Genomic DNA, 20,218 nt, shown 5'->3' with positions numbered 1-20,218 from the left:
GGCCCTAACTGCCAAGTGTTACAGTTGTTGGGAGGATAGTATCTCGGACAAAACTGATACCACATTCTCTGAAAGTGCAACTCTGACAAAGGAAATACACTCCTAGAGATAACTGGTGTGGGCACAATGACACAAATAAGTAACTAAACACAATCCCTGGAGGCATGACGCTTCTTGAACATGGGTGTAATTGCACTTAGTACACGGACAGTTGGATCTAGGGTGACTAGATAAGACTGGGTGAAATTCGGGATAGGGGATTTGGGGATGGCCTCCAGTCCGTTACATAAAAGTCACACAAATTATAAAAGTCAACACTAAAATGTGAGCATGAAGTGTCTTTCATAAGACAAAAATACACTGACTGTGTTGAATGTAACAGTGATGCCCGCCATCCGTGAAAAACGCCAAATTTTCCCAAACGCTTTGTTTGGATCTTGTAAGGCGCCTTACATCTACGGGTATTTCCTTCTCCACTCCTCCCATCACCTGCAGTTACATTTTGGCTTTTTGGCTTCCCTCTGTACATGTTGTAATTCATCCGGCATAGCTATGCATAGTGCTTATCAATTCTTGGCACTTTTCTACACGGGTTAACAAAAAAGAAAAAAACTACGACATTCATGTAGGCAACAGACATATTGAGTCTAATTCAAGACCAACAGGACAGGATTTGGGACCACTGCTTGTAAGGACTGTCCTGAATGTCTTGGGATTGAAAGAGAATCCAAAACTAGAAATCCCGAAATAGAATAGAAAGCCTTTTTTTTTATTATACGCAGTAACTAGTACTAGTACAAGTGCAGTACCTGTGCAATGAGATTGAAGCAACCCCTTTACAGTGTCAACACAAAATTTAAAAAATAGAAAATGTAAGTAGTGCAGAAGAAGAAGAACAAAAGTGAGGGTGGAGGTAGTGCACAGTTCCTGAGAACAGCTACATACATGTATAAAATAGTAAGAAAATACAAATTATGCAAAAATATAGTTTGGTGTATCAAAAGTCCTGAGTGTTAAATATTGCAAAGTAATGAGATTTAGTGATTAAGTCTTAAATATTGCACTGTAAGGAAATTAAATGGTTAAGTATCAATAATACGTAACTAAATATTGCACTGTAATAATGAAATCAAATGGTTAAATGTTAAATATTGCCTGGTCACGCTAGTTGGACCGCATGGATAACAGAATCGAGAGGATTAAGATTAACCAAATAAACCAAACAAACCCGTCGGTGCTGTAACGCTGCGGGGGTTTAACAGTGGGGTAGATGGCGTCTTTGGAGGCGGCGGCTCCCTCTCTGTGGAGCCAGGCTGAGGGTGGGGGGCCCAGCGGGGGCCAGTAGCTGTCCTCACTGACGGAGCTCAGCAGCACCTCAGCTAGCTTTCTCGCTGCAGACTGAGGAAACCACAATGTATTAACAGGACACTGTACTGGGTGGATAAGCATGAGCATACAGATTGAAGTACTTGTCTAGTAAAGCAGTATTAGTATTAGTATAGTATTTAGTATAATTATTCCATCCTATTTTGTAGCTACCAGTCTGCACTTGCGCTGGTAAACTATAGAATATTGAATGTTTAGCATCTAGCAGTACAACCTACAGCAGCTATGTGTGTGTGCGTGCATGCATGTGTGTGTGCGTGCGTGTGTGTGTGCACCTCACCTTCCTGAAGTTCTGAGACCCTCGTGACTCCACCACCCTGAGGACCCTACGCAGCTGGTGAGCACCCTGTGCTAGATGGCTGACACACACATAAACAACAGAGAGATGTTTGGAAATGACTGGAGCATTACACCCTGTTTCTATTATTTTGTCCACCCTATTTACATTAGATATGTTTGGGGAAAAAAAGCCTCTCTTACAGTTCTATGAAAAACCTTAACATTGCAACCTTTATGAATTGGTGAGTTCCTGCTGACCTGCTGTGTTAGACTGCATTAGTTTCAGCTATTTGTACCTAGTGTATTTGACACTCCAACGTTTAAAACACTTCAAACACTCCTTTGCTTTTCTGACACTGACACCTGCTGGTCACAAATTAAAATGCATCTCTGCGGCACTGAGGTCAATTGGTGCTTTAAAGCTTTTCCTTAAATTCCTAAAACAGCAGAAAAGCCCAAATTTTTCCTCCTTACAGTCAATGTCAGATTAGTAAAGACTGCAGCCATTAATCAGAATGCAACCAACAATGTAAAAAAATATCAATTTGAAGGCCTTCTTTTATGACCCCAGGTGTTTTTTTTGCTTTACTTTTAAGAGAGCATGCAAACAGTTTACAGAGCAACTTTGCCTAAAAGAAGGCAGGCGCTGTGTATGTGTTATGTGTAAGTAGCGTAGGTGGACTCACCCCCTCTGCAGCAGACAAAGGTAAGCACTTTGTAAGGAAGCCTGTAGGAAGTAGCCCAGGTCGATATCCACTGGTGATGGAGCTAGACTGGCTTTGGCTGTTTTGGTGTGGGGTGTTATTACTGAAATCTGAAAAATACATGCACAACAAGGTGTATTTTCACAGTATTTGCACCTTTAAATCTGTGTAAATACATATCACATACATACATACATAAGTACATACATACATAAATGCATGCATGCATACATGCATGCGTGCGTGCATACTTGCGTGCATACTTACATACATACATACATACAAACATGCATGCACTGTATATTCTTTTGAGTAGTTTCATCCATTAGAATGCATCATATTTCATACACTGATTGCATGTTTTAAAATCTTAGTCTGAAAAATAACCAGCACACAAAAGATACAGAATCACTAAATATGACCAAATACTACATATATGTGACGGAAAATGTGGAAAGATGTTGAAGATTCACATATAGAATACACGCTAAACATGTGTAAAGTTCCACCTTATCGAGCTCCTGCAGGTAGGACAGGGCAGCGTCACAGGCCCTGAGGTAACAGGACAGACACTCCTCCTCCCTCTCTGACAGGCGGACACGTGACGATGCCGAAACTGTCTGGTGGTCCAGAGACAGACCTGAGACACAAGGAGAGACCATGGGCACCATCATACCATAAGACCACTATCCAACAACAATCACATTCGGAATTACGATTTAGCTACTACATACTGCTGGCTAAGTTAGCATGGAACACCTGATACCAGGCAAGGCAGTGAATGCACAAGATACAGACAATCATGGACAATATACAGTATATGGAAACTATAATTGTCAGTTGGAAGATGTTTTATTTCATTGCAAAGTAAAATAATTAATCAGATGAATACTCAAAAATAAATGGGAAGAACGAAGGTCAGATTTTGATAAAAGAGTTCCATCTTCAACTAAGTAAGACACATCATTAAATAATTCTATTTAAGGGTTTCTTCTTCTAAACTTGAATATATTCCTAAATATGTGGAAAATAGACAGAAAATATTGCAAATTCATATAAAATGAATTCCAAATATATCTGAAAATACGGACGTTAGACTTGACAGCGTAATTGTTGAATAGAAACCTGCACATATGTCTGTCTCAAAGTTCATAAATGTTCATATAATTAACAACTTCCTTTTTTTTAAGATGCTGCTCATGATGTATTACTAGTGTTGGGTAAAATGACATAAAAAAGGCTCTTTCATGGAGTTTTTTAAAATTGAAAATGACTTCACTTTACCAATATATTAACGTAAAAAATACACTATAAGTAAACCTAAGTCACCTAACACACACTTACAATAATTTAACAATAAATAACAGTTACACTATTAACAAGTAACAACAAAATTAATGTTGAGCTGGTATGGTAACTAGAGCCCAGAGGAAAAATATGGCATTTTAAAATTAGCCTACAGTTACGGTAGCTAGAAAGTCTGATATTTTTACGTCCGTTTCGGAGTGACAGAGGGAAAATATTACAGTTGACACATAAAAAAAAAAAAAAAAAAAATCAAAATTTGCGTCTGATTCCTACCAGTTGCATAGGAGCCGGTTCCATAGTGGAACCAGATTTGGCTCCCCCCCTTGTATTACACCCTAGAAAAGATGCATAAATGAACAATAAAATGGTATTTTTACGTAATGTACTTTTTTGTTTTTAGACCTGTGACCTTCTCACTGCATTTTGGAAATCTGTTGTTGATATTTTATCCCCTGTGCATGCACTATGATATACAGAGTTCACATTTTATACCAATTACACATTTAGGATTTGAATTTCTAAATGATTTAAAAAAATAAAATGAAAAGATTCAAACGTCTGAAGTATTAGATGAGATTAAATAGATAGTACCTTATTCATCATTCATTATCAGGTATTGAATAAATGTAAAGTGGCATTAAATAAACGGTATTTTAAAGTGCAGTTGCCATAGTACAAAAAAAATTATATTGCAGTGTAAGTAAGTAAGTGAAGTTCAAATTAAATTGAATATGTAATAAATAATATAGCGAAAGTAAGTAACCATAACATAAATGAAACTGTGACCATGAATAATGTTGAAAAAGTAAGTACTTGTAATGTAAAAATATAAATAGAGATAATAAAGATATACAGAGAGTGTGTGGAGCAATTGAAAAACAGAAAAAAACATGTCTTTTATGTACTTTCCCTATTTCCTCAACATATTGTGCTGTGCAGATGGACGCACTGCTAATGCATGAATACAGAGGAAGAAGTGAGCAGGGCACTCCTGGTCCAGATGCCGGGTCTGATGTCCGTTAGTGGACTTATTGGTACAAATAAACGGAACATTTTTAGACCGCAGGAGGCCTGTGATGGACAGTAGCCTCCGGCCAGACGCCAGACGCCAGGCTTAATCAAATAAGCAGACAGCTGCTGAAAGACAAGACATCGTCATCCAAATATTCACATCTGACTTCATTCCCACAACAATATGGAATATGTACACATAAAAAACCATGGGAAGGAAGCTTGGCTACCCTCAAAGGATCTGATCTGTTTTTTCAAGTAGCATGTGAGAGTCAAACACGATCCATTGCCAGTATAATTTAGTGGATTTCAAATCAAAATCTTTCAGTTACGGTAATAAAATTCTTTGTCCTTTATTAGGAAACAGAGAATATGATGACACGATGATGATTATGACCGTAACAAGATTATCCAGAGCTCAAAGGAAGCAGACAGTTGTAATGCTGTGTGGATGTGACCTCTTACTGTTCATTTGGCTGCTATTCAATGAGTAAAAAAAAAAATGCTAAAGATCTACGGAAGAGGATTAGGGCCACTGGTGAAATGATTATGTGAAAATTCTGAATTTATTCTAAGAATTCTGACTTTATTCTCAGAATTCAGATTTTAATCTCAGATTCAAAAAAAGACAGAATCCTGAGATTAAAGTCAGAATTCTGACTTTAACCTCAGAATTCAAAAAAGTCAGAATGCTAAAAATAAAGTTAGAATTCTTAGAATAAATTCAGAATTTTTACTTTATTCTCAGAATTCTGAGATTAAAGACATAATCTGACTTTGTTCCCAGAATTCTGACTTCATTCTCAGAATTCTGACTTTAATCTCAGAATTCTGACTTTATTCTCAGAATTCTTAGATTAAAGTCACAATTCTGACTTTATTGAGAATAAAGTCAGAATTTTTACCTTAATCTCAGAATAAAAAATAAATAACTGAGAGTAAATTCCGATTCATGAGAATAAAGTCAGAATTATGAGAATAAAGTCAGAACTCACGTACATTTTTCACCAGTGGCCCTAATCCTCTTCCGTATATATCTGACTGAAAAAGTACTTGTTCTAAGTGACCCAAAAATAATCTGCTATAACAAAACTTCAGACAGCTTGTGAGCATGTGTGACTGTGAGTAACAGTAAAGGCTTCCATTACATATGACTCACAATCCCACTGGTTGGTATAGAAATCTGTTCCCTTATTAAGGACTTTATGTTGTTACTTTACTGTGAATCTATTCCATTTTAGATGTTATTACTTAGGTGTCGTTAACCTACTTTTGACTACATTTATAGAGGAAGTAGTCAATTTCCTACCTGACAGAATAAGCTATCCTACTTCTAATTTAATTTATATAGAAAGTAGGCCATTCTGATACATATTTCCTACCTGGCGGAATACTTTTGACTACATTTAAAGAGGTAGTAGTCCATTCTAATACATATTTCCTACCTTGAACAATACTTTTAACTACATTTATAGAGGTAGTAGTCCATTCTGAAAGATATTTCCTACCTGAAAGAATACTTTTAACTACATTTATAGAGGTAGTAGTCCATTCTGAAAGATATTTCCTACCTGACAGAATACTTTTAACTACATTTATAGAGGTAGTAATCCATTCTGAAAGATATTTCCTACCTGACAGAATTCGCTTTTAACTACATTTAAGGATGTAGTAGTCCATTCTGAAAGATATTTCCTACCTGACAGAATACTTTAAACTACATTTAAAGAGGCAGTAGTCCATTCTGATAGATATTTCCTACCTAGGAGAATGCCCTTTTAACTACATGTATAGAGGAGTAAGTCCATTCTGATAGATATTTTCTACTTAACCAAATCAGCAACCCTATTGTTAACTACATTTATACAGGAAGTAAGCCATTCTGATAGATACTTCTACTACTACTACATTTATAGAAGGTACAAAAACCTTGTGAGGCACTGCTTTGTGCACCACATTTTTAAATTTCACATCCTAAAGTGTTATAAACAAGCTGAGGTTAAGACTCTTGCGGGGTTTACTGACATAACTATCCAATCAAGCTGATGTTTTCCATCCGTGTTACATTCCCAGTCCATCCCCCTCCCTTCCACTTTCACTTCCAAACCCTCATACAAGGTCATTTTGATTTTATGGCTGTGATAAATTCTAGCAAAGGTTTTAGGAATTTAATTATCAAGGAAATGTATGCAAGGAGCTGTTCAGGCTTGCCTGTGTTTTTTTAGGGAAACATGTCTGTCTTCAGTACTCCCTCAGCCTACCTAAGACTCTGCTTTAAAAGTGAACTGTGCAGCACTAATGGACTAGTGGCTAGTGACCCTACAGTGTTGTCTAATTTTAGACCAGTCTCTCATCTGCCTTTTCTTTCAAAGGTTTTGGAAAAAATGCTTTTTATGCAGTTCCAAGCCTTTTTACAACAGAACTCTGTTTGATAAATCCCAATCTGGTTTCACAGTACTGAGTCTGCACTGTTGAGAGTACATAATAAAATTGCCTTGTCTGTAGATGCACACTGTTTTAGTCCTTTTGGACCTCACAGCGGAGTTTGACACAGTGGACCATGCAGTCCTCCTCTCTCGCCTTGAGCATTCTGTAGGCATCAGAGGCTCGGCGATCAAATGGTTTAGCTCCTATTTGGCAAATAAGAGCTTTTTTGTTATGATTGGTGCCCTCTCCTCGTCCGTGCTCTTCTCTAGTGGCGTACCCCATGGATCCATTTTTGGCCCCATTCTGTTTTCTTTATATATGCTTCCTTTAGGGGCTAGGAAAGCACAACCTGTCTTTACATTGCTACGCAGATGCTTTGCAGATCTATTTGCCTATAAACTCCCTGACATTAAGTTGTGGCTTTCTGACACTTTCTTAATTTGAATGAAGATCAAACGGAGTGTATTATTTTCAGTACTTCAGACATGCAAAATAGTCCAGCTTTGAGTTTGGGAGCTTTGGTATGTTAGGCTATGTCAGCTGTTATTTTTGATTGCAGCATGAAATTTGACAAGCAGATCGGTAATGTTGTTAGAATGAGCTTTTATCAGCTTTGTCTGCTGGCTAAAGTTAAATATTTCCTGAGCAGGCACGACCTAGAAAAGGCCATTCATGCTTTTATTAGTTCAAGGTTGGACACCTGTAATGCTCTTTATGTTGTTGAATCAGACGTCCATCTCACGTCTTAAACTTGTATATCACGCCCCGTCTCTAAACCCTACATTGGCTCTCAGTGCCAATGGTCCAGAATAGATTTATTTATTATTTAGGTTTAGAATAGATTTAGAGATGTTATTGTTTGTTTTTAAGGCTTCAAATGGTCTGGCCCTAGAGTATTTGTCTGTAATTTTAACTTTGCGGGAGCACAACGGGTTGTTGCGGTCTTCAAATCGGTGAGTTTTAAAAGTCCCAAGGTCCAGGTATAAACGGTGGGGGGGTCAGGCTTTTGCAGATGCTGTCCCTGGAACAAGTTCCCCCCTGATATTCGCAATATTACAGATGTGGCTCTGGGTAGGTCCAAACTCAAAACACATCTGTTTAGTCTGGCTTTTAATACGTAGCAGTGGTGTGAAAATTTCATTCTTCTGTTTCTTTGCAACTTTTTCTGATTTCACTGTTTTCTATGTTCACTCTTTCTATTGTATGCTATGTGTTTTTTACTCTTGGTTTCTTTCACTTTAATACCTGCTGGTTGCTGTAAAGTGCTATATGAAGACATTTTGACTGATTGATTGATAGTGGATGTCCAAAAAGACGGAAATCCCATTGCCCGGTAACAAAAGACTTTGGCTTGCCTTGACATTTAGTGTTTCTCACCAGAATGTATTGAATACTCTTTAGGCCTATTCACAACCCTATATTTTTTCACCGTGGTGTTCGCGGCACTAAAATGACGTCACCACCTCTATCGTTTCCAGTTTCGCAAGTTGGTGAATTTTTCTAACTGTGCACGCTGCATGGTTTTTATTTCAACATGGTCGGCTAGGGAGACCGGCCAAGCAGGTTCGCCGGTATACACATCTGCATGATGCTCAATGTACAGACCACAGGGCGCTAAATGGCCTTAAACATGTGGTCAGAGAGAGACACCACGCTGGGAAAAGAAGTCAACACTTGGAGATAAGCGGCAGTAATACAAATGCAATGTTTGGTGGTTGGTCTGTGTTTATCGTGAATGTGTTATTGTTTACTAGTGTTGCCAGGCAACCTGCTTCCCTTCACGTCTGTTCTCTTCTTCTCTACTACTTCTTGCTTATTCACAGATTATTTATTATATACGAACAATGCGTTGAGCATAAACGGCTCTGTGCATGCTTGTAGCACCCATGCCATCTACAAAGAGCCGAGCCACTGTGTAGCAAGTGAGTATAACCAAGGAATTTTTTTGGGAGGGAGTCTTAAAGAGACAGGCACTAAAACGGAGCGTTTCAGACAGACGGTGAATACAGGTAGATGTATTTTTAGACACACAGCATTAGAAAATTCAAGTTTTTTGAACATTAAAAAACACCCAATGCGTATGAAGATGTACAAAACCAATACAATAAAAGTATGAACTTGAAAAAAAGCACAATCTGTCCCCTTTAACTCTCCAGAGGTGCCTGGTACCTTTGATTACAAAAGCCTCGGCCAGCAGGCGGAGGTGGTAGGTCGGCTGCTCGTTCTGGGTCAGCTCCTCCAGTCCCACCCTGGCACACATGCCCTGAGCGTCGCGGTAGCGACCCTGCACAAAGTGAACTTTAGCCATCAGCAGGAGAGCCTCGTTCAGATACCTGGGCTGGAGGACAAGAGGAAGTGGGCAATAACTGAAGCAACGCAAAGGAACATATCGGTACAAAATGCTTCCTGTGCATAACAGTTTCAGCAGATAAATAAATGAAATTTGAAGAAGCAGAGACGAATCATCAACAACAGGGTGACTTGAAGGAACCCAGATTAGACTTACTGTGAGACGGCCTCGGCTGAGGACGGTGTTAAGGTGGCTTTTCGCACGGCCCAGTCTGGGCTGGGTCTTGTCCATCAAAGGGGTGGAGCTTAGTAAAAGGTCTTGGTTTTCCTGCAGGCACTCCTCCAGCAGCATCTCGGCCGTCAGCAGCATCCCGTAGTCATCTAGGGGACGGGATTGAAAAAGTCAAAAAGTTAGTTTGGGTAGGTCTGAGCTCAGGGTCAAAGGTCATTTGTTTCTGTAGCCAAAGCAAACCTCCCTCGGTCCATTAAAAACAGCAGCTCAGGGAGACGAGGTTAACATGCCAGAGCCCTGAAGTGTGTTCACAAGCTACAGTTTCTATTTCAGTCCGGAACACTCCCATCATAAATTTAACCATGTATTGAAACAAATGAAAATCCAGTTATGCTTCGCACTGGTGGCTCCACTGTGATAACGCTCCCTGGACATGCCTAGCAGCATGCTAAGCCGAAACAGGGAGCACCACACAGAACCCCCCCCCCCCCCCCCAGGGTAAAAAGAAGGAAGAAAGACATTGAAAACAATTTTTTTCAACATCTTGCACTTTATTGTAAAGTTTTTTCTCCGCTTGTTCACTTTCTAAGCTTCACTTTTCTTTATTATTGTGACATTATTTTTTGTGCTATTTTTAAGTTGTTTTTTTCTCCTGTTTTGTTGCTTTTTTGACATTGTGTTGTGCTTTTTTCATAGTTTTTTCCTACGTGTTTGACCCTTTTTTCTAAAACTTTTGTCACTTTTACATTTGACGCTTTCCCCCCCCCCCCATACGAGTTTTGCACCTATTCGTGGAATTCACCTATTCTTGGACACTAAACCTCATTTTTGAGTTTGAAAAGCAGAAATAGGCTATAAAATTGACAGCTATAATTGAATCAAAGTAGTGTACTGGTCCTTCTTGAGAAGAACTTGAGAAGAACATGAAATGGAACCATCCATGTTCATTTTTGGCAATTTCTTTTTGGAAAATGGGTCAAATTTGACCCCGACACCACCGGACACTGAGTCATGTTAAGACTCCGAACTAGGAAGGTGGAGGCTGTGGTGGAGGTGTAAGCAGCAGCAGTTTGTGAAGCAGGGATCAGTGCGGCGGGACTCACATTTATAAGGGCGCCCTTGATGTGAGAATTGCTGTGATTGGTGTGTGTCTGATAGGAATGATAATTCAATCAGCGGGCGTACAAATTCCGTGTTCTGCATGGCTAACGTTAAGCTTAATTTCCCGGGACTTTCCTTAAATAGCTTTAACATTGTAATCATACCGTGAACCTCAGTTTCTGTGTGTACACAAACACTCGATTAAAGCCTTCCTGTTTACCTTTTTCCATTCTGTGTATGTGTTCCTCCTCCAACTCCGTGGGCAGTGTTTATGTCCTGAGATACTTGACATATTTGCTTAGTTAGTGCTGATACAACTTAGGTAGTTTATCAGCCCAGCCAAGGCTAAAGCTATCAGTGGGTTAGGTTAGGGTAGAACTGAGCGCCCTGGATGGGCGCTGCGAGGGGCACAGGCACAAGGGGACCACCGGTGTGAATAAAACACTTAAAACCTCCTTTAAAAACCTTGATCGGGGTTAAAAAGCTGTTTAAAAGAAGGCCAAATGCTCAGAGCAGGACCAAAGAACCACAGGACAGGACGGACAGCGGAAAAATAAAACTCTCCTCTCCCCGAGACACTACCACGTAATTATAATAAATCAAATTAGGACGTGTGTCAGCCCAAGTTACAACGTAACAGTGTTGTTGGACAGTTTGGGACAGCATATTCTTTTTTCAATACAAATTCTTGTTTCAATTGATAAAGTGGTAAAATGAAATAAGTTTTATTTGTGCAATTTACTAATTCATGTGTAATGTATTGTACAATACAATTTGCTATATTATTGTACACTTATCTATCTTTGCTCTTATCTTTGCTGTTGCAAACCGCAAATTTCCCACTGTGGGACAAATAAAGGTAATCTTATCTTATTTAATCTTATCTTATTTTATCTTATTTTATCTTGTCTTATCTTAAGTTTTCTGAAACATTCTTTCATCTGTGAATCATATTGTGATGCATTGGTGTAACACCAAACAGCAGAAAGAAGAGACCAGCTGGTCAATGTAGTGGAACATATAGAAGCTTAAAAAATGTGAAAAATGTACCTCAGAAGGAGTGGTGACCAAAACAGAGCTAAAAGGAGAGGATTTCCATTCAGGTGGACAGTTTATTTCTGTTGTGTATATTTCTGTTGTGGTTGTGTATTTTTCTGTTTCCTGTTTGTATATTTCTGTTTCCTGTATTTCCCTATTGATTGTGGTTTTTTGTTTCCTGTTGAGTGTGTGTGATTTAGTGATTATTGTGACGGTTTCTGTTCCCTGTAATTTGTTCGGATTACTGTTTCATGTCCTAGTCCGTGTTACTAGTCCGTGCAATGATGTCATGCTTCCATACCATGATACCATTTTGACCAGAGCCTAAAAAAATGATTTATGAAATTAATAATAATAATAAGGGGAAATTACAATCTGTTGTTATTACACACATATGCTTAGTACCTATACATTCATTAAATGGAGAGATGTCAGAATGGGGGGGGGGGGGGCACCCCAAGCCGTTGGGGGTTCAATGCCTTAATCAAGAGCCCCTAACCCAGGAGGTTACTTTCCATACTTTGATCCATATGGAGACTTAAACCGGCGACCCTCTGGTTCCCAACTCATCTCCCTATGGACTGAGCTACTGCCACCCCAATTTTTCCAAAAAATGTAAATGTACCCACCGAAGTTGTAGCTGAGCTTTAGCTATATTCAAAACTTTAAAAAAAATGTTTATGCATATCTTTAATGAGAAAAGAAATGCATTTAATGGACCTTAAGGATACGCATCATACAAGAACCGCTGAATTCAAAATATGTTTTAGTTTACAAGAAAATTCCACAGGGTACCTTTTTTAAATGCAGAGTGGAAAAACACTAGCTTATAAAATAGCCACCAAGTGTTTTAATTAAAGAATGTAATTCCCCACAGGTCAATAAAAAAAAACACATTCCCAGAACAAATACAGAGGACTGGAACATATTAACGTCAGTGTCCTACATGGTGATATACTCCGGGTTCAAACCTTGCTCTTTGAGTGGGACTGACATCCAATTAGACTCTCACATCTTAATCACTACATCACCTTACTTTTAATTATCCAACGTCAAATACTTTCAACAGCAAGAGACCAAAGAATGAAGAGTCTGCACCACAACGGCTTTTTTTTTTAACCCATGTGTTGTCCTCGGGTCCAAGTTGACCCAATTTCCCAAGTTTTTTTATATAAAAAATATGGGTTTCTTACTACCAAATTGCCCTAACATAACATAGATGAACATTATATGGATCCCATACAACATTATTCGCAGGTACAATTATTGATTACTTTCATTCAATTGTGTTTCTATGTGTCTAAACTTTGAATGAAAACCAGTCTTAGTCAAAATAATTAATCATTTCTCAACTCCAAAAAAAGGTATAATGTCACATAAATTAAGTGTATTGACCATGAATAAAACAAAGCGTTGAAAAGAGTGACATAAAACTATTGTTGCTATATTTGACTTATGTGCATTGCCCTTCTACAATACTTTTATAGTACGAGTATTCATTTATGCCGCAGTAGACTGGATAAGGCATAGTCTATTTTAGCCTTATTTAGTGTAAAATGTAATTTATAATTGTTTTTATTTTACTGTAAGAACACTTGACACATCTCTGGTCTTGTCTTTGCTGTTGCAAACTGCAAATTCCCCACTGTGGGACAAATAAAGGTTGTCCCAGAGTGTTGTCATGTTGTCTTTGGGTCAAATTTGACCCGTTTTCAGTTTTTATATCACAACAAATGGGCCTTCGAAATAAGTGCTGAAAATGTCAACGTTAAAAATATCATTTTCGTGGTTGACGGGAAGACAACATAAGGGTTAAAACGTTTAAAAAAAACGCACAAAAAAAGTTCATTTGTGCATTTTTGATGTCTTGGGAAGACAGCACCAGGGTTAAACTGTTATACAGTAAATTGGATTTTCCCCCTCTCACTGTCAGATCAGCTCATGTGAACCATGCATGCACACCGTAACACCGCACCGATTTAACACTTCAGTGCATGTGCAGGCAGGGAGAAAGTGCTGGTCGGCAAGTTATGGGCACAACAACAGCCGACTTGCAGTCAAGTCACCTGAACCCGTGTTTACTCTGCTAAGCTGACAGGTGGAGGCAGGTGCATTAGCGACTTAGCAAAGTAATGCTTTATGGGGCACGCAATGATAAGTGTGTTTGCATTGAATTTGCGCAACGTGGAAGGATTTCAAGGGTAAAGGCTGGCGTGAATTGTGCACTGGGAAATCTTGTTTTGCATGAGATATAGCTGGGGGGGGTACCAGATCTGTCCTGTGGGAGGGGGGTTAACAATGCAGAGGGCCATACAATACCTTTGATTGTGTACACACTCGGTTGTTGTGTAGACTGTAAAGTTCCAGGGTGGGACATTTAACTGTTGGAGCCATCCAGCAACCCCTCTCTGACCCCTGGTCTGGCCCAGTAGGACACTTGTAAGCAGTGGTGTAGTCTAATGTGTTGCAGTGCGTATACTATACTACACTATATTGGCCAGATTTTGCCTTTGGGGGAGGGGGGTATATCATAGTGGGGTTGGTGGGTGTCCTCCACTTAATTTCCTGTATTCTGATCAACTTTTATACACCAATTTATGGTGGAAATACCTTTATTTAGCCTATGTAAGAAGAAAAAAAACAGATGATAATTCAAAATATATTCAGATTATAATGGAAATTATGCTGTTACATGACCTTGGGCATTTTTAATTTGGGTATATGGAAATCCTGGAGCTTTCTTAGTGGGTAGACTGCGTATATCTGTGTAGCACGTATGCTATTATGTTATTATAAGTATTATTAGTATTATTTCTGGAGAAAAAAACATTAAGGTCAGAGTAACCCACTCTATCTTTAAGAGTCCAAAGTCCAACTTGTGTACAGTGCCACTCAGGCAATGCAAGTCATATCTTTGACAAACACTGAAGATTGTTACTAGAAGTCTTTAAATCTTGCTTTTTACAGATCAGTGGAAAAAAATAATATTAGAGACATTAAATCCTCAGTGTAAAGCAACTCAATTCAAAATATCTTGAAGACACAATCTAAGAGACACCTACTTTGGAGACAACTTCCTGAAACTTCCCTGAAAACAAGTGGAATTTTGACACTTATTATGGTAAGCATGACATTAGGCAGGGGATTTATGGAAATCTATAACTTGTTTCGCTATTTAGGCTATTTTTTTTTACAGTGAGGGGTTAAAATCAATCCGGAAGCGACAGGAGACAGGTTAACTTTTCAGCCAGGTGAACACTCACCGTCCTCGTGGATCCGCGCCACCTTCATCTGCTCGATGATCATCGGCATCTTGTCCCACTGGCACTCGGCCCGGTAGCGCTCCAGCTCCGCTTCTACGCGGGCTTGGGTGAAGGAGACCCGGGATGCCATCACTGCTCTGTCCCGGTGGTGACTGTACTCGCCGGACACGATGGGAGAAACTGCACACTTCCAGGAGAAAAAAATATGTGTGTGGGGAGGGGTGTGTGTGTGTGTGTGTGTATGTGTGTATGTGTGTGTGTGTGTGTGTGTGTGTGTGTGTGTGTGTGTGTGTGTGTGTGGAGGGGGGGTGGGAGGGGTGTGTGTGTGCGTGTTACTACAGCCACGAAAGGTCATCAAACACAACATCAAGTTTCATTATAAGGAGGCTAGGTCTCATTGTTATTATGGGAACTAAATAATTAATTTGTAATTAAATATTAACTCTCCTGTTGTCCCTTTAAAAAATGTCTGAAATATGGGTTTCTATTTCACCAAATTTCCACAAAAGATGGATTGGATTCCTTACAACGCCCTTTGCAAATACAATTAATCACTTTCATTCCTCTGATCTTAACTAGTAGTCAAAATAATTCATAATTTCTGCATTTTTAACTTAAATATTAGATATCATTCTATATAAATAAAGGTTTAATTGATCATTAATTCCAAAAAGTAGTGTAAAACTAGTGGTAGTAATTGTTGGTGTTATTGAAAACTAAAAAAAAAGTCAGAAAAGGGAAGAAAATGACATTTTTTGTCCTTTTTGACAACAAAAGTAGCCGCCTGTGACTTTATTTAACAAAGAAAATATAGATATTTCTTAGTTAAATTAAGGGTTTATTTTGTGTATATTGCAGATCTGCAACATACACAAAATAAATACCTTGCACACATTTGGCCATAGATGGCTGTCAGTAAAGGTGCATTGACTGTAATGACTGTGGCATTTTGAGAAGGCTTGATCTGTAGCTGTTGGAAGTAAAAGGAAGCGTGCATGGCCTCCTGTAAACACCCATGTGCTTAATCTTTCCCTTTAACGCTTTAACTGGATCAGGGAGGGCTTATCCATACACTGTCCTACTCGTCTGCAGCAAAGCGTGGACCCCCAAACAGACAGAATACATGCATAGGTGCTGTTTTTTTTTTATTCTTTGAATAGTGTTTATGTCATAAATGAGTTCATTGGAAAAATCAGTTTAATTGCTTGCTCCCTGATCTGGGTTCAGCACCATTGGCAGGCTGACATGGCTAAGCTCCTGGCTCAGGTACAAAGCCTACATCTGTCACTGCCATGTAGTTGCACTTGCATTGATACAATGCATGCATACACAACTTTTTTTGCTTCAGTTCACACTAATCAGGTGGTGAACAAGTTGATTGGGAAATCACATTAAGTCATCAGCAGTTATTAAACAATTATTATTATTAACATTTGTCCTACTATCCACATGGGTGTATGAGGAGAGACAAGGGTCACAGACTACTTGGGTAAATAGGCATATCCACTATTTTATGACAGGAAATTTGAAAAACAAACAAAATAAAAACCTCAAGCCTCTTGAACAGAGATTTAGCAGCGTCATTTTCTCTCTGGAAACTTGACATTTGCTTGAATTCGACGCTTCTCCCTCCTTCCTCAGTCGACTCCACCACAGCGTGCATTTGTGTGTGTGTGTGTGTGTGTGTGTGTGTGTGTGTGTGTGTGTGTGTGTGTGTGGCTGCTTCCCCCCCGGCTCACGAAAGGAAAGAGTCACCTCAAAGGTATTTTCTCTGTCAAGACAAGCCACTCGCATCGTAAAATACTTTGTCCTCCTGGAAAGTACCACGTGCGGAGTGCTACAACGTGAGAATGCCAATATATTGTCAATAAAACGTTAGCTTATATCAGTGTTGGCGTATTTACCCAAGATATGTATCGCCTACTCATGGTATTTCGCAACTTAAAACGAGTTTACCCGGCGTAAGGCCAGCCAGTGAAACAGGATGCATGTATTTGTTACCTAAAGGTGTTTATAGTGTTATAGCTATATATGTATCTTGCTATAACTGTACAGAATATAATAATTCAGCCGTAGACGGCTAATTCAGTGGATACGGAAGTTGGTACAGTGAGTCCTCTCGCTTCAGTTGAATACTCTTTGAAATATTTTAACCAATCATAGTGAGCTGTCGTGTCCAAGTGCAGCTACGGCAAGCCACTTGGTCCTTAAAGGTAGTGATTGATCGTTGTTGCCAGCCAACGAGCAAAACATAACTGTCCACGAGTCAAGTGAAGATAGTCGAGTGATAAATAATTCAGGTAAGTATTAAAATGACCTTTAAGAGAATTATGTTACTGAACGTATTGTATTGTTTGTGCATTAAACAGGTCACGGTATTTCAACGCAGTCCTGAAATGAAGCTTTATGCTAGCATATGTTTTTTCCAGCCAGTCTTGTATGCTAACGTTAACTTCTGCACTAACGTTAGAATACCTAGCTTACCTTATGGTGCATACAGTAGCTCCATGGGGTATTTTCACAGCAATTAGATATTGCTAATTAGCCCATTGTTTTAATAAAGTATGCCTTTACTGTTAAATAAAGCTATCCAACGTTATACAATTTACAAAATGTTTCCGCTTTTAGCAATATTGCGTAACAGTTAGTTTATTCGATAGATCCAGCTCTCTAAAATGCTTATCTTAAGCTAATTTAGCTCTAATATGATGTTAAAAGTCTAAGAGGGACAGCTTATCTGTAAATGGAGGGCATTTATTTGAGATGTTTACATAAAATGTGTGTAGGAAATTTAAATTACAGAATGTTGAAAAGGTAAAAAAAAACAAAAACTACAATGTAAATTTAGTGTATATGAACAGGAAATGATATCTATAGATTAATACAAGAGCACATGAGTCTTTAATTAACTTGCTGTGTGTGTGTGTGTGTGTGTGTGTGTGTGTGTGTGTGTGTGTGTGTGTATGTATGTCTGTGTGTGTCTCATCTGTATGTGTCTGTATTTGTATCTTTATCTGTCTGTGTGTGTGTCTCTCTCTATGTGTGTCTGTGTGTGTGTGTGTGTGTGTGTGTGTGTGTGTCTGTATGTATCTGTGTGTGTTTGTCTGGATGTATCTGTGTGTGTGTCTGTATGTATGTATGTATCTCTGTGTGTGTGTCTGTGTCTGTATGTATCTGTGTGTGTGTCTGTCTGTATGTATGTGTGTGTGTGTGTCTGTGTCTGTATGTATCTGTGTGTGTGTCTGTGTGTGTTTATGTGCCTGTCTGTCTGTCTCTATATATGTGTGTGTGTGTGTGTGTGTGTGTGTGTGTATGTATCTGTGTGTGTGTCTGTATGTATCTGTGTGTGTTTGTGTGCCTGTCTGTCTGTCTCTATATATATATGTGTGTGTGTGTGTGTGTGTGTGTGTGTGTGTGTCTCTGTCTGTCTGTCTGTCTGTCTGTCTGTCTGTCTGTCTGTATGTATGTATCTGTGTGTCTCTGTGTGTCTCTGTGCGTGTGTCTGTGTGTGTGCGTGTACGTTTGCGTGTGTGTTCCTAGCAGAATGAGCAGCGGCAGGTGTAGCGTGCAGTGGGGGGGCCTGCTCCTCCTCCTGTCCTGCTGTCTGCTGTGTGTTGACTCTCAGGTGGAGCCCCAGCAGCAGCAGCAGCACACGCTGCCGGTCATAGAGCGCGCAGCCTCCGTATCCGGCCACGGTCACGGCCGCCTGGACCGAAACATGGTCCAGGACAAAGAGTGAGTGAGACCTCCCAGTCCTGCAGAAGCACCGTTAAGGCCGTGTTTGCACTGCAGAGTGAACTCTGAAACCAGTTGACACCAGCGTCTGTGTACTCTGTGGCTTATGACTCTTTCTGTCTTTTTTTGTCTTCCAGCCACATCATGGAGCATTTAGAGGGAATGATAGACAAACCAGAGAAAGAAATGACACCCCAGGAGCTTCAGCTGCACTATTTCAAGATGCACGATTATGATGGCAACAACCTGTTGGATGGGCTAGAGCTAGCCACAGCTATCACACATGTACACAGAGAGGTAGGTATAAACAGTATATATGTATGCATTTATATTTCTGTTCTCTTAGGTGTGAATGTAACGGCTGCTAATGCAAGTACCAGTAATCATCTAATCGTCATCTAAGACAATATCTAGTCTCATAACACGATGTTGATATAATGCCCAGCTCTACCTATATAACTGGTGTATCTAAACAAATACAATCTGTTGTTGTAACACATAAATAACATGTCTCCATGATCAATTTTTGTGTTTATTTCTTGTTTCTTTCTAAGGAGAGAGGAGAGAACAGCCAGCCGTTGAAAGAGGACGACCTCATCAGCCTCATTGATGACGTTCTGAGGGACGATGACAAGAACAATGACGGGTACATAGATTACGCAGAGTTCGCCAAATCACTGGAGTAAGATGTCACCCGAGAACTTACACGCTTCACACCCACATCAACAAATCTGCAGAGAGAAATCTTCTCTCTCGCAGGCGACCAGTCAGGGTTATTAATAATTGAATTAAGGTTCGGGGGATTTTTCTACTTTCTAAGCGTGTGATGCATTGGGTTTTTTCACGTGAGGTCCAAGCTGGTAGCAGAAAAACTAGGAATGCCAGTAATGTAATAAGCAACTGAAAAAAGATGAAAACAAAATGGCCTTGTGGTTAGTTTGGTTCTGGTATTCGCCTTTTTCTTAAGGGTCAGTTCACCAAATATCACATTTTTTTTCCTACTTAGCCCCTCATGGTATCTAACCATGGATGTATACCTTGACTTCTTTTTGAAGTTTAGACATCTCTGCGGTGACTTCTACCAAAAGGCCTAATAAATAAAAGCCCAAAACCTTTATTGGGAGCTAGGACAGAACTAGGACAGGAGGTCTCAGTGCCAGGTATCATGGCAAATAAAACCCAATCCATCTGCATAGCTACCGAAGGGGAAAGTCAGGAATATATATATATGTATTTGTAGTTTTGTATGATTGGCCCTTTTCTATCTACAGCAGCTCTATAGTGTGTGTTCTGCTTTTAGGGGTGACACACTGAATTTAGTCTGGGAGCCCAAAAGCATCTAAACAGAATGTCACCACTCTAAATGGACGGCTCTGTGCATACTGGACTCAAGCAGACACAGACACACACTTATTTACAGTAGCTAACGCGCTGTCGCTGTGTGT

At 39.4% G+C, this 20,218-nt stretch overlaps 2 protein-coding genes across 3 annotated transcripts in view; one reads left to right on the top strand and one right to left on the bottom strand.

The window, feature by feature from the left end:
• Positions 1 to 16,725, bottom strand: part of ttc7a (tetratricopeptide repeat domain 7A) — a 70,735-nt gene extending 54,010 nt beyond the window's left edge. The window contains exons 1-8 of the mRNA XM_034898540.1: positions 16,588 to 16,725; positions 15,039 to 15,225; positions 9,622 to 9,785; positions 9,285 to 9,453; positions 2,879 to 3,009; positions 2,352 to 2,479; positions 1,667 to 1,745; positions 1,229 to 1,398 (exon numbers count right to left, since the gene is read on the bottom strand). Of these exons, the coding sequence (XP_034754431.1) occupies positions 1,229 to 1,398; positions 1,667 to 1,745; positions 2,352 to 2,479; positions 2,879 to 3,009; positions 9,285 to 9,453; positions 9,622 to 9,785; positions 15,039 to 15,225; positions 16,588 to 16,701 (1,142 nt within the window). The 5' untranslated portion in view covers positions 16,702 to 16,725. The remainder of the gene's footprint in view (positions 1 to 1,228; positions 1,399 to 1,666; positions 1,746 to 2,351; positions 2,480 to 2,878; positions 3,010 to 9,284; positions 9,454 to 9,621; positions 9,786 to 15,038; positions 15,226 to 16,587) is intronic.
• A 496-nt stretch (positions 16,726 to 17,221) lies between these two features.
• mcfd2 (multiple coagulation factor deficiency 2, ER cargo receptor complex subunit) lies at positions 17,222 to 19,994 on the top strand. 2 transcript variants are annotated; one of them, XM_034898409.1, is made up of 4 exons: positions 17,222 to 17,338; positions 18,582 to 18,773; positions 18,911 to 19,070; positions 19,328 to 19,994. In XM_034898409.1, the coding sequence occupies exons 2-4, from the start codon at positions 18,583 to 18,585 to the stop codon at positions 19,457 to 19,459; spliced, it is 483 nt and encodes a 160-aa protein (XP_034754300.1). In that variant the 5' UTR covers positions 17,222 to 17,338; position 18,582; the 3' UTR covers positions 19,460 to 19,994. The 2 variants fall into 2 exon arrangements, with proteins under 2 accessions (XP_034754300.1, XP_034754301.1); XM_034898410.1 differs by having other exon boundaries at positions 17,229 to 17,338; positions 18,579 to 18,773.
• Positions 19,995 to 20,218: the final 224 nt, after the last annotated feature.

This window comes from Etheostoma cragini, chromosome 17, assembly GCF_013103735.1.
Source record: "Etheostoma cragini isolate CJK2018 chromosome 17, CSU_Ecrag_1.0, whole genome shotgun sequence".
NCBI lineage: Eukaryota > Metazoa > Chordata > Actinopteri > Perciformes > Percidae > Etheostoma > Etheostoma cragini.
Note: the sequence above shows the minus strand (reverse complement) of the source record. Positions and strands in the feature narration are given on the sequence as shown.

What these genes read in the sequence shown, in the direction of transcription:
- mcfd2 (XM_034898409.1), top strand. Translation starts at nt 18,583, where the DNA reads ATGAGCAGCGGCAGGTGTAGCGTGCAGTGGGGGGGCCTGCTCCTCCTC. An exon ending in AACATGGTCCAGGACAAAGA is followed by an intron (nt 18,774 to 18,910) that starts GTGAGTGAGACC and finishes TTTGTCTTCCAG; the next exon opens with CCACATCATGGAGCATTTAG. An exon ending in TCACACATGTACACAGAGAG is followed by an intron (nt 19,071 to 19,327) that starts GTAGGTATAAAC and finishes TTTCTTTCTAAG; the next exon opens with GAGAGAGGAGAGAACAGCCA.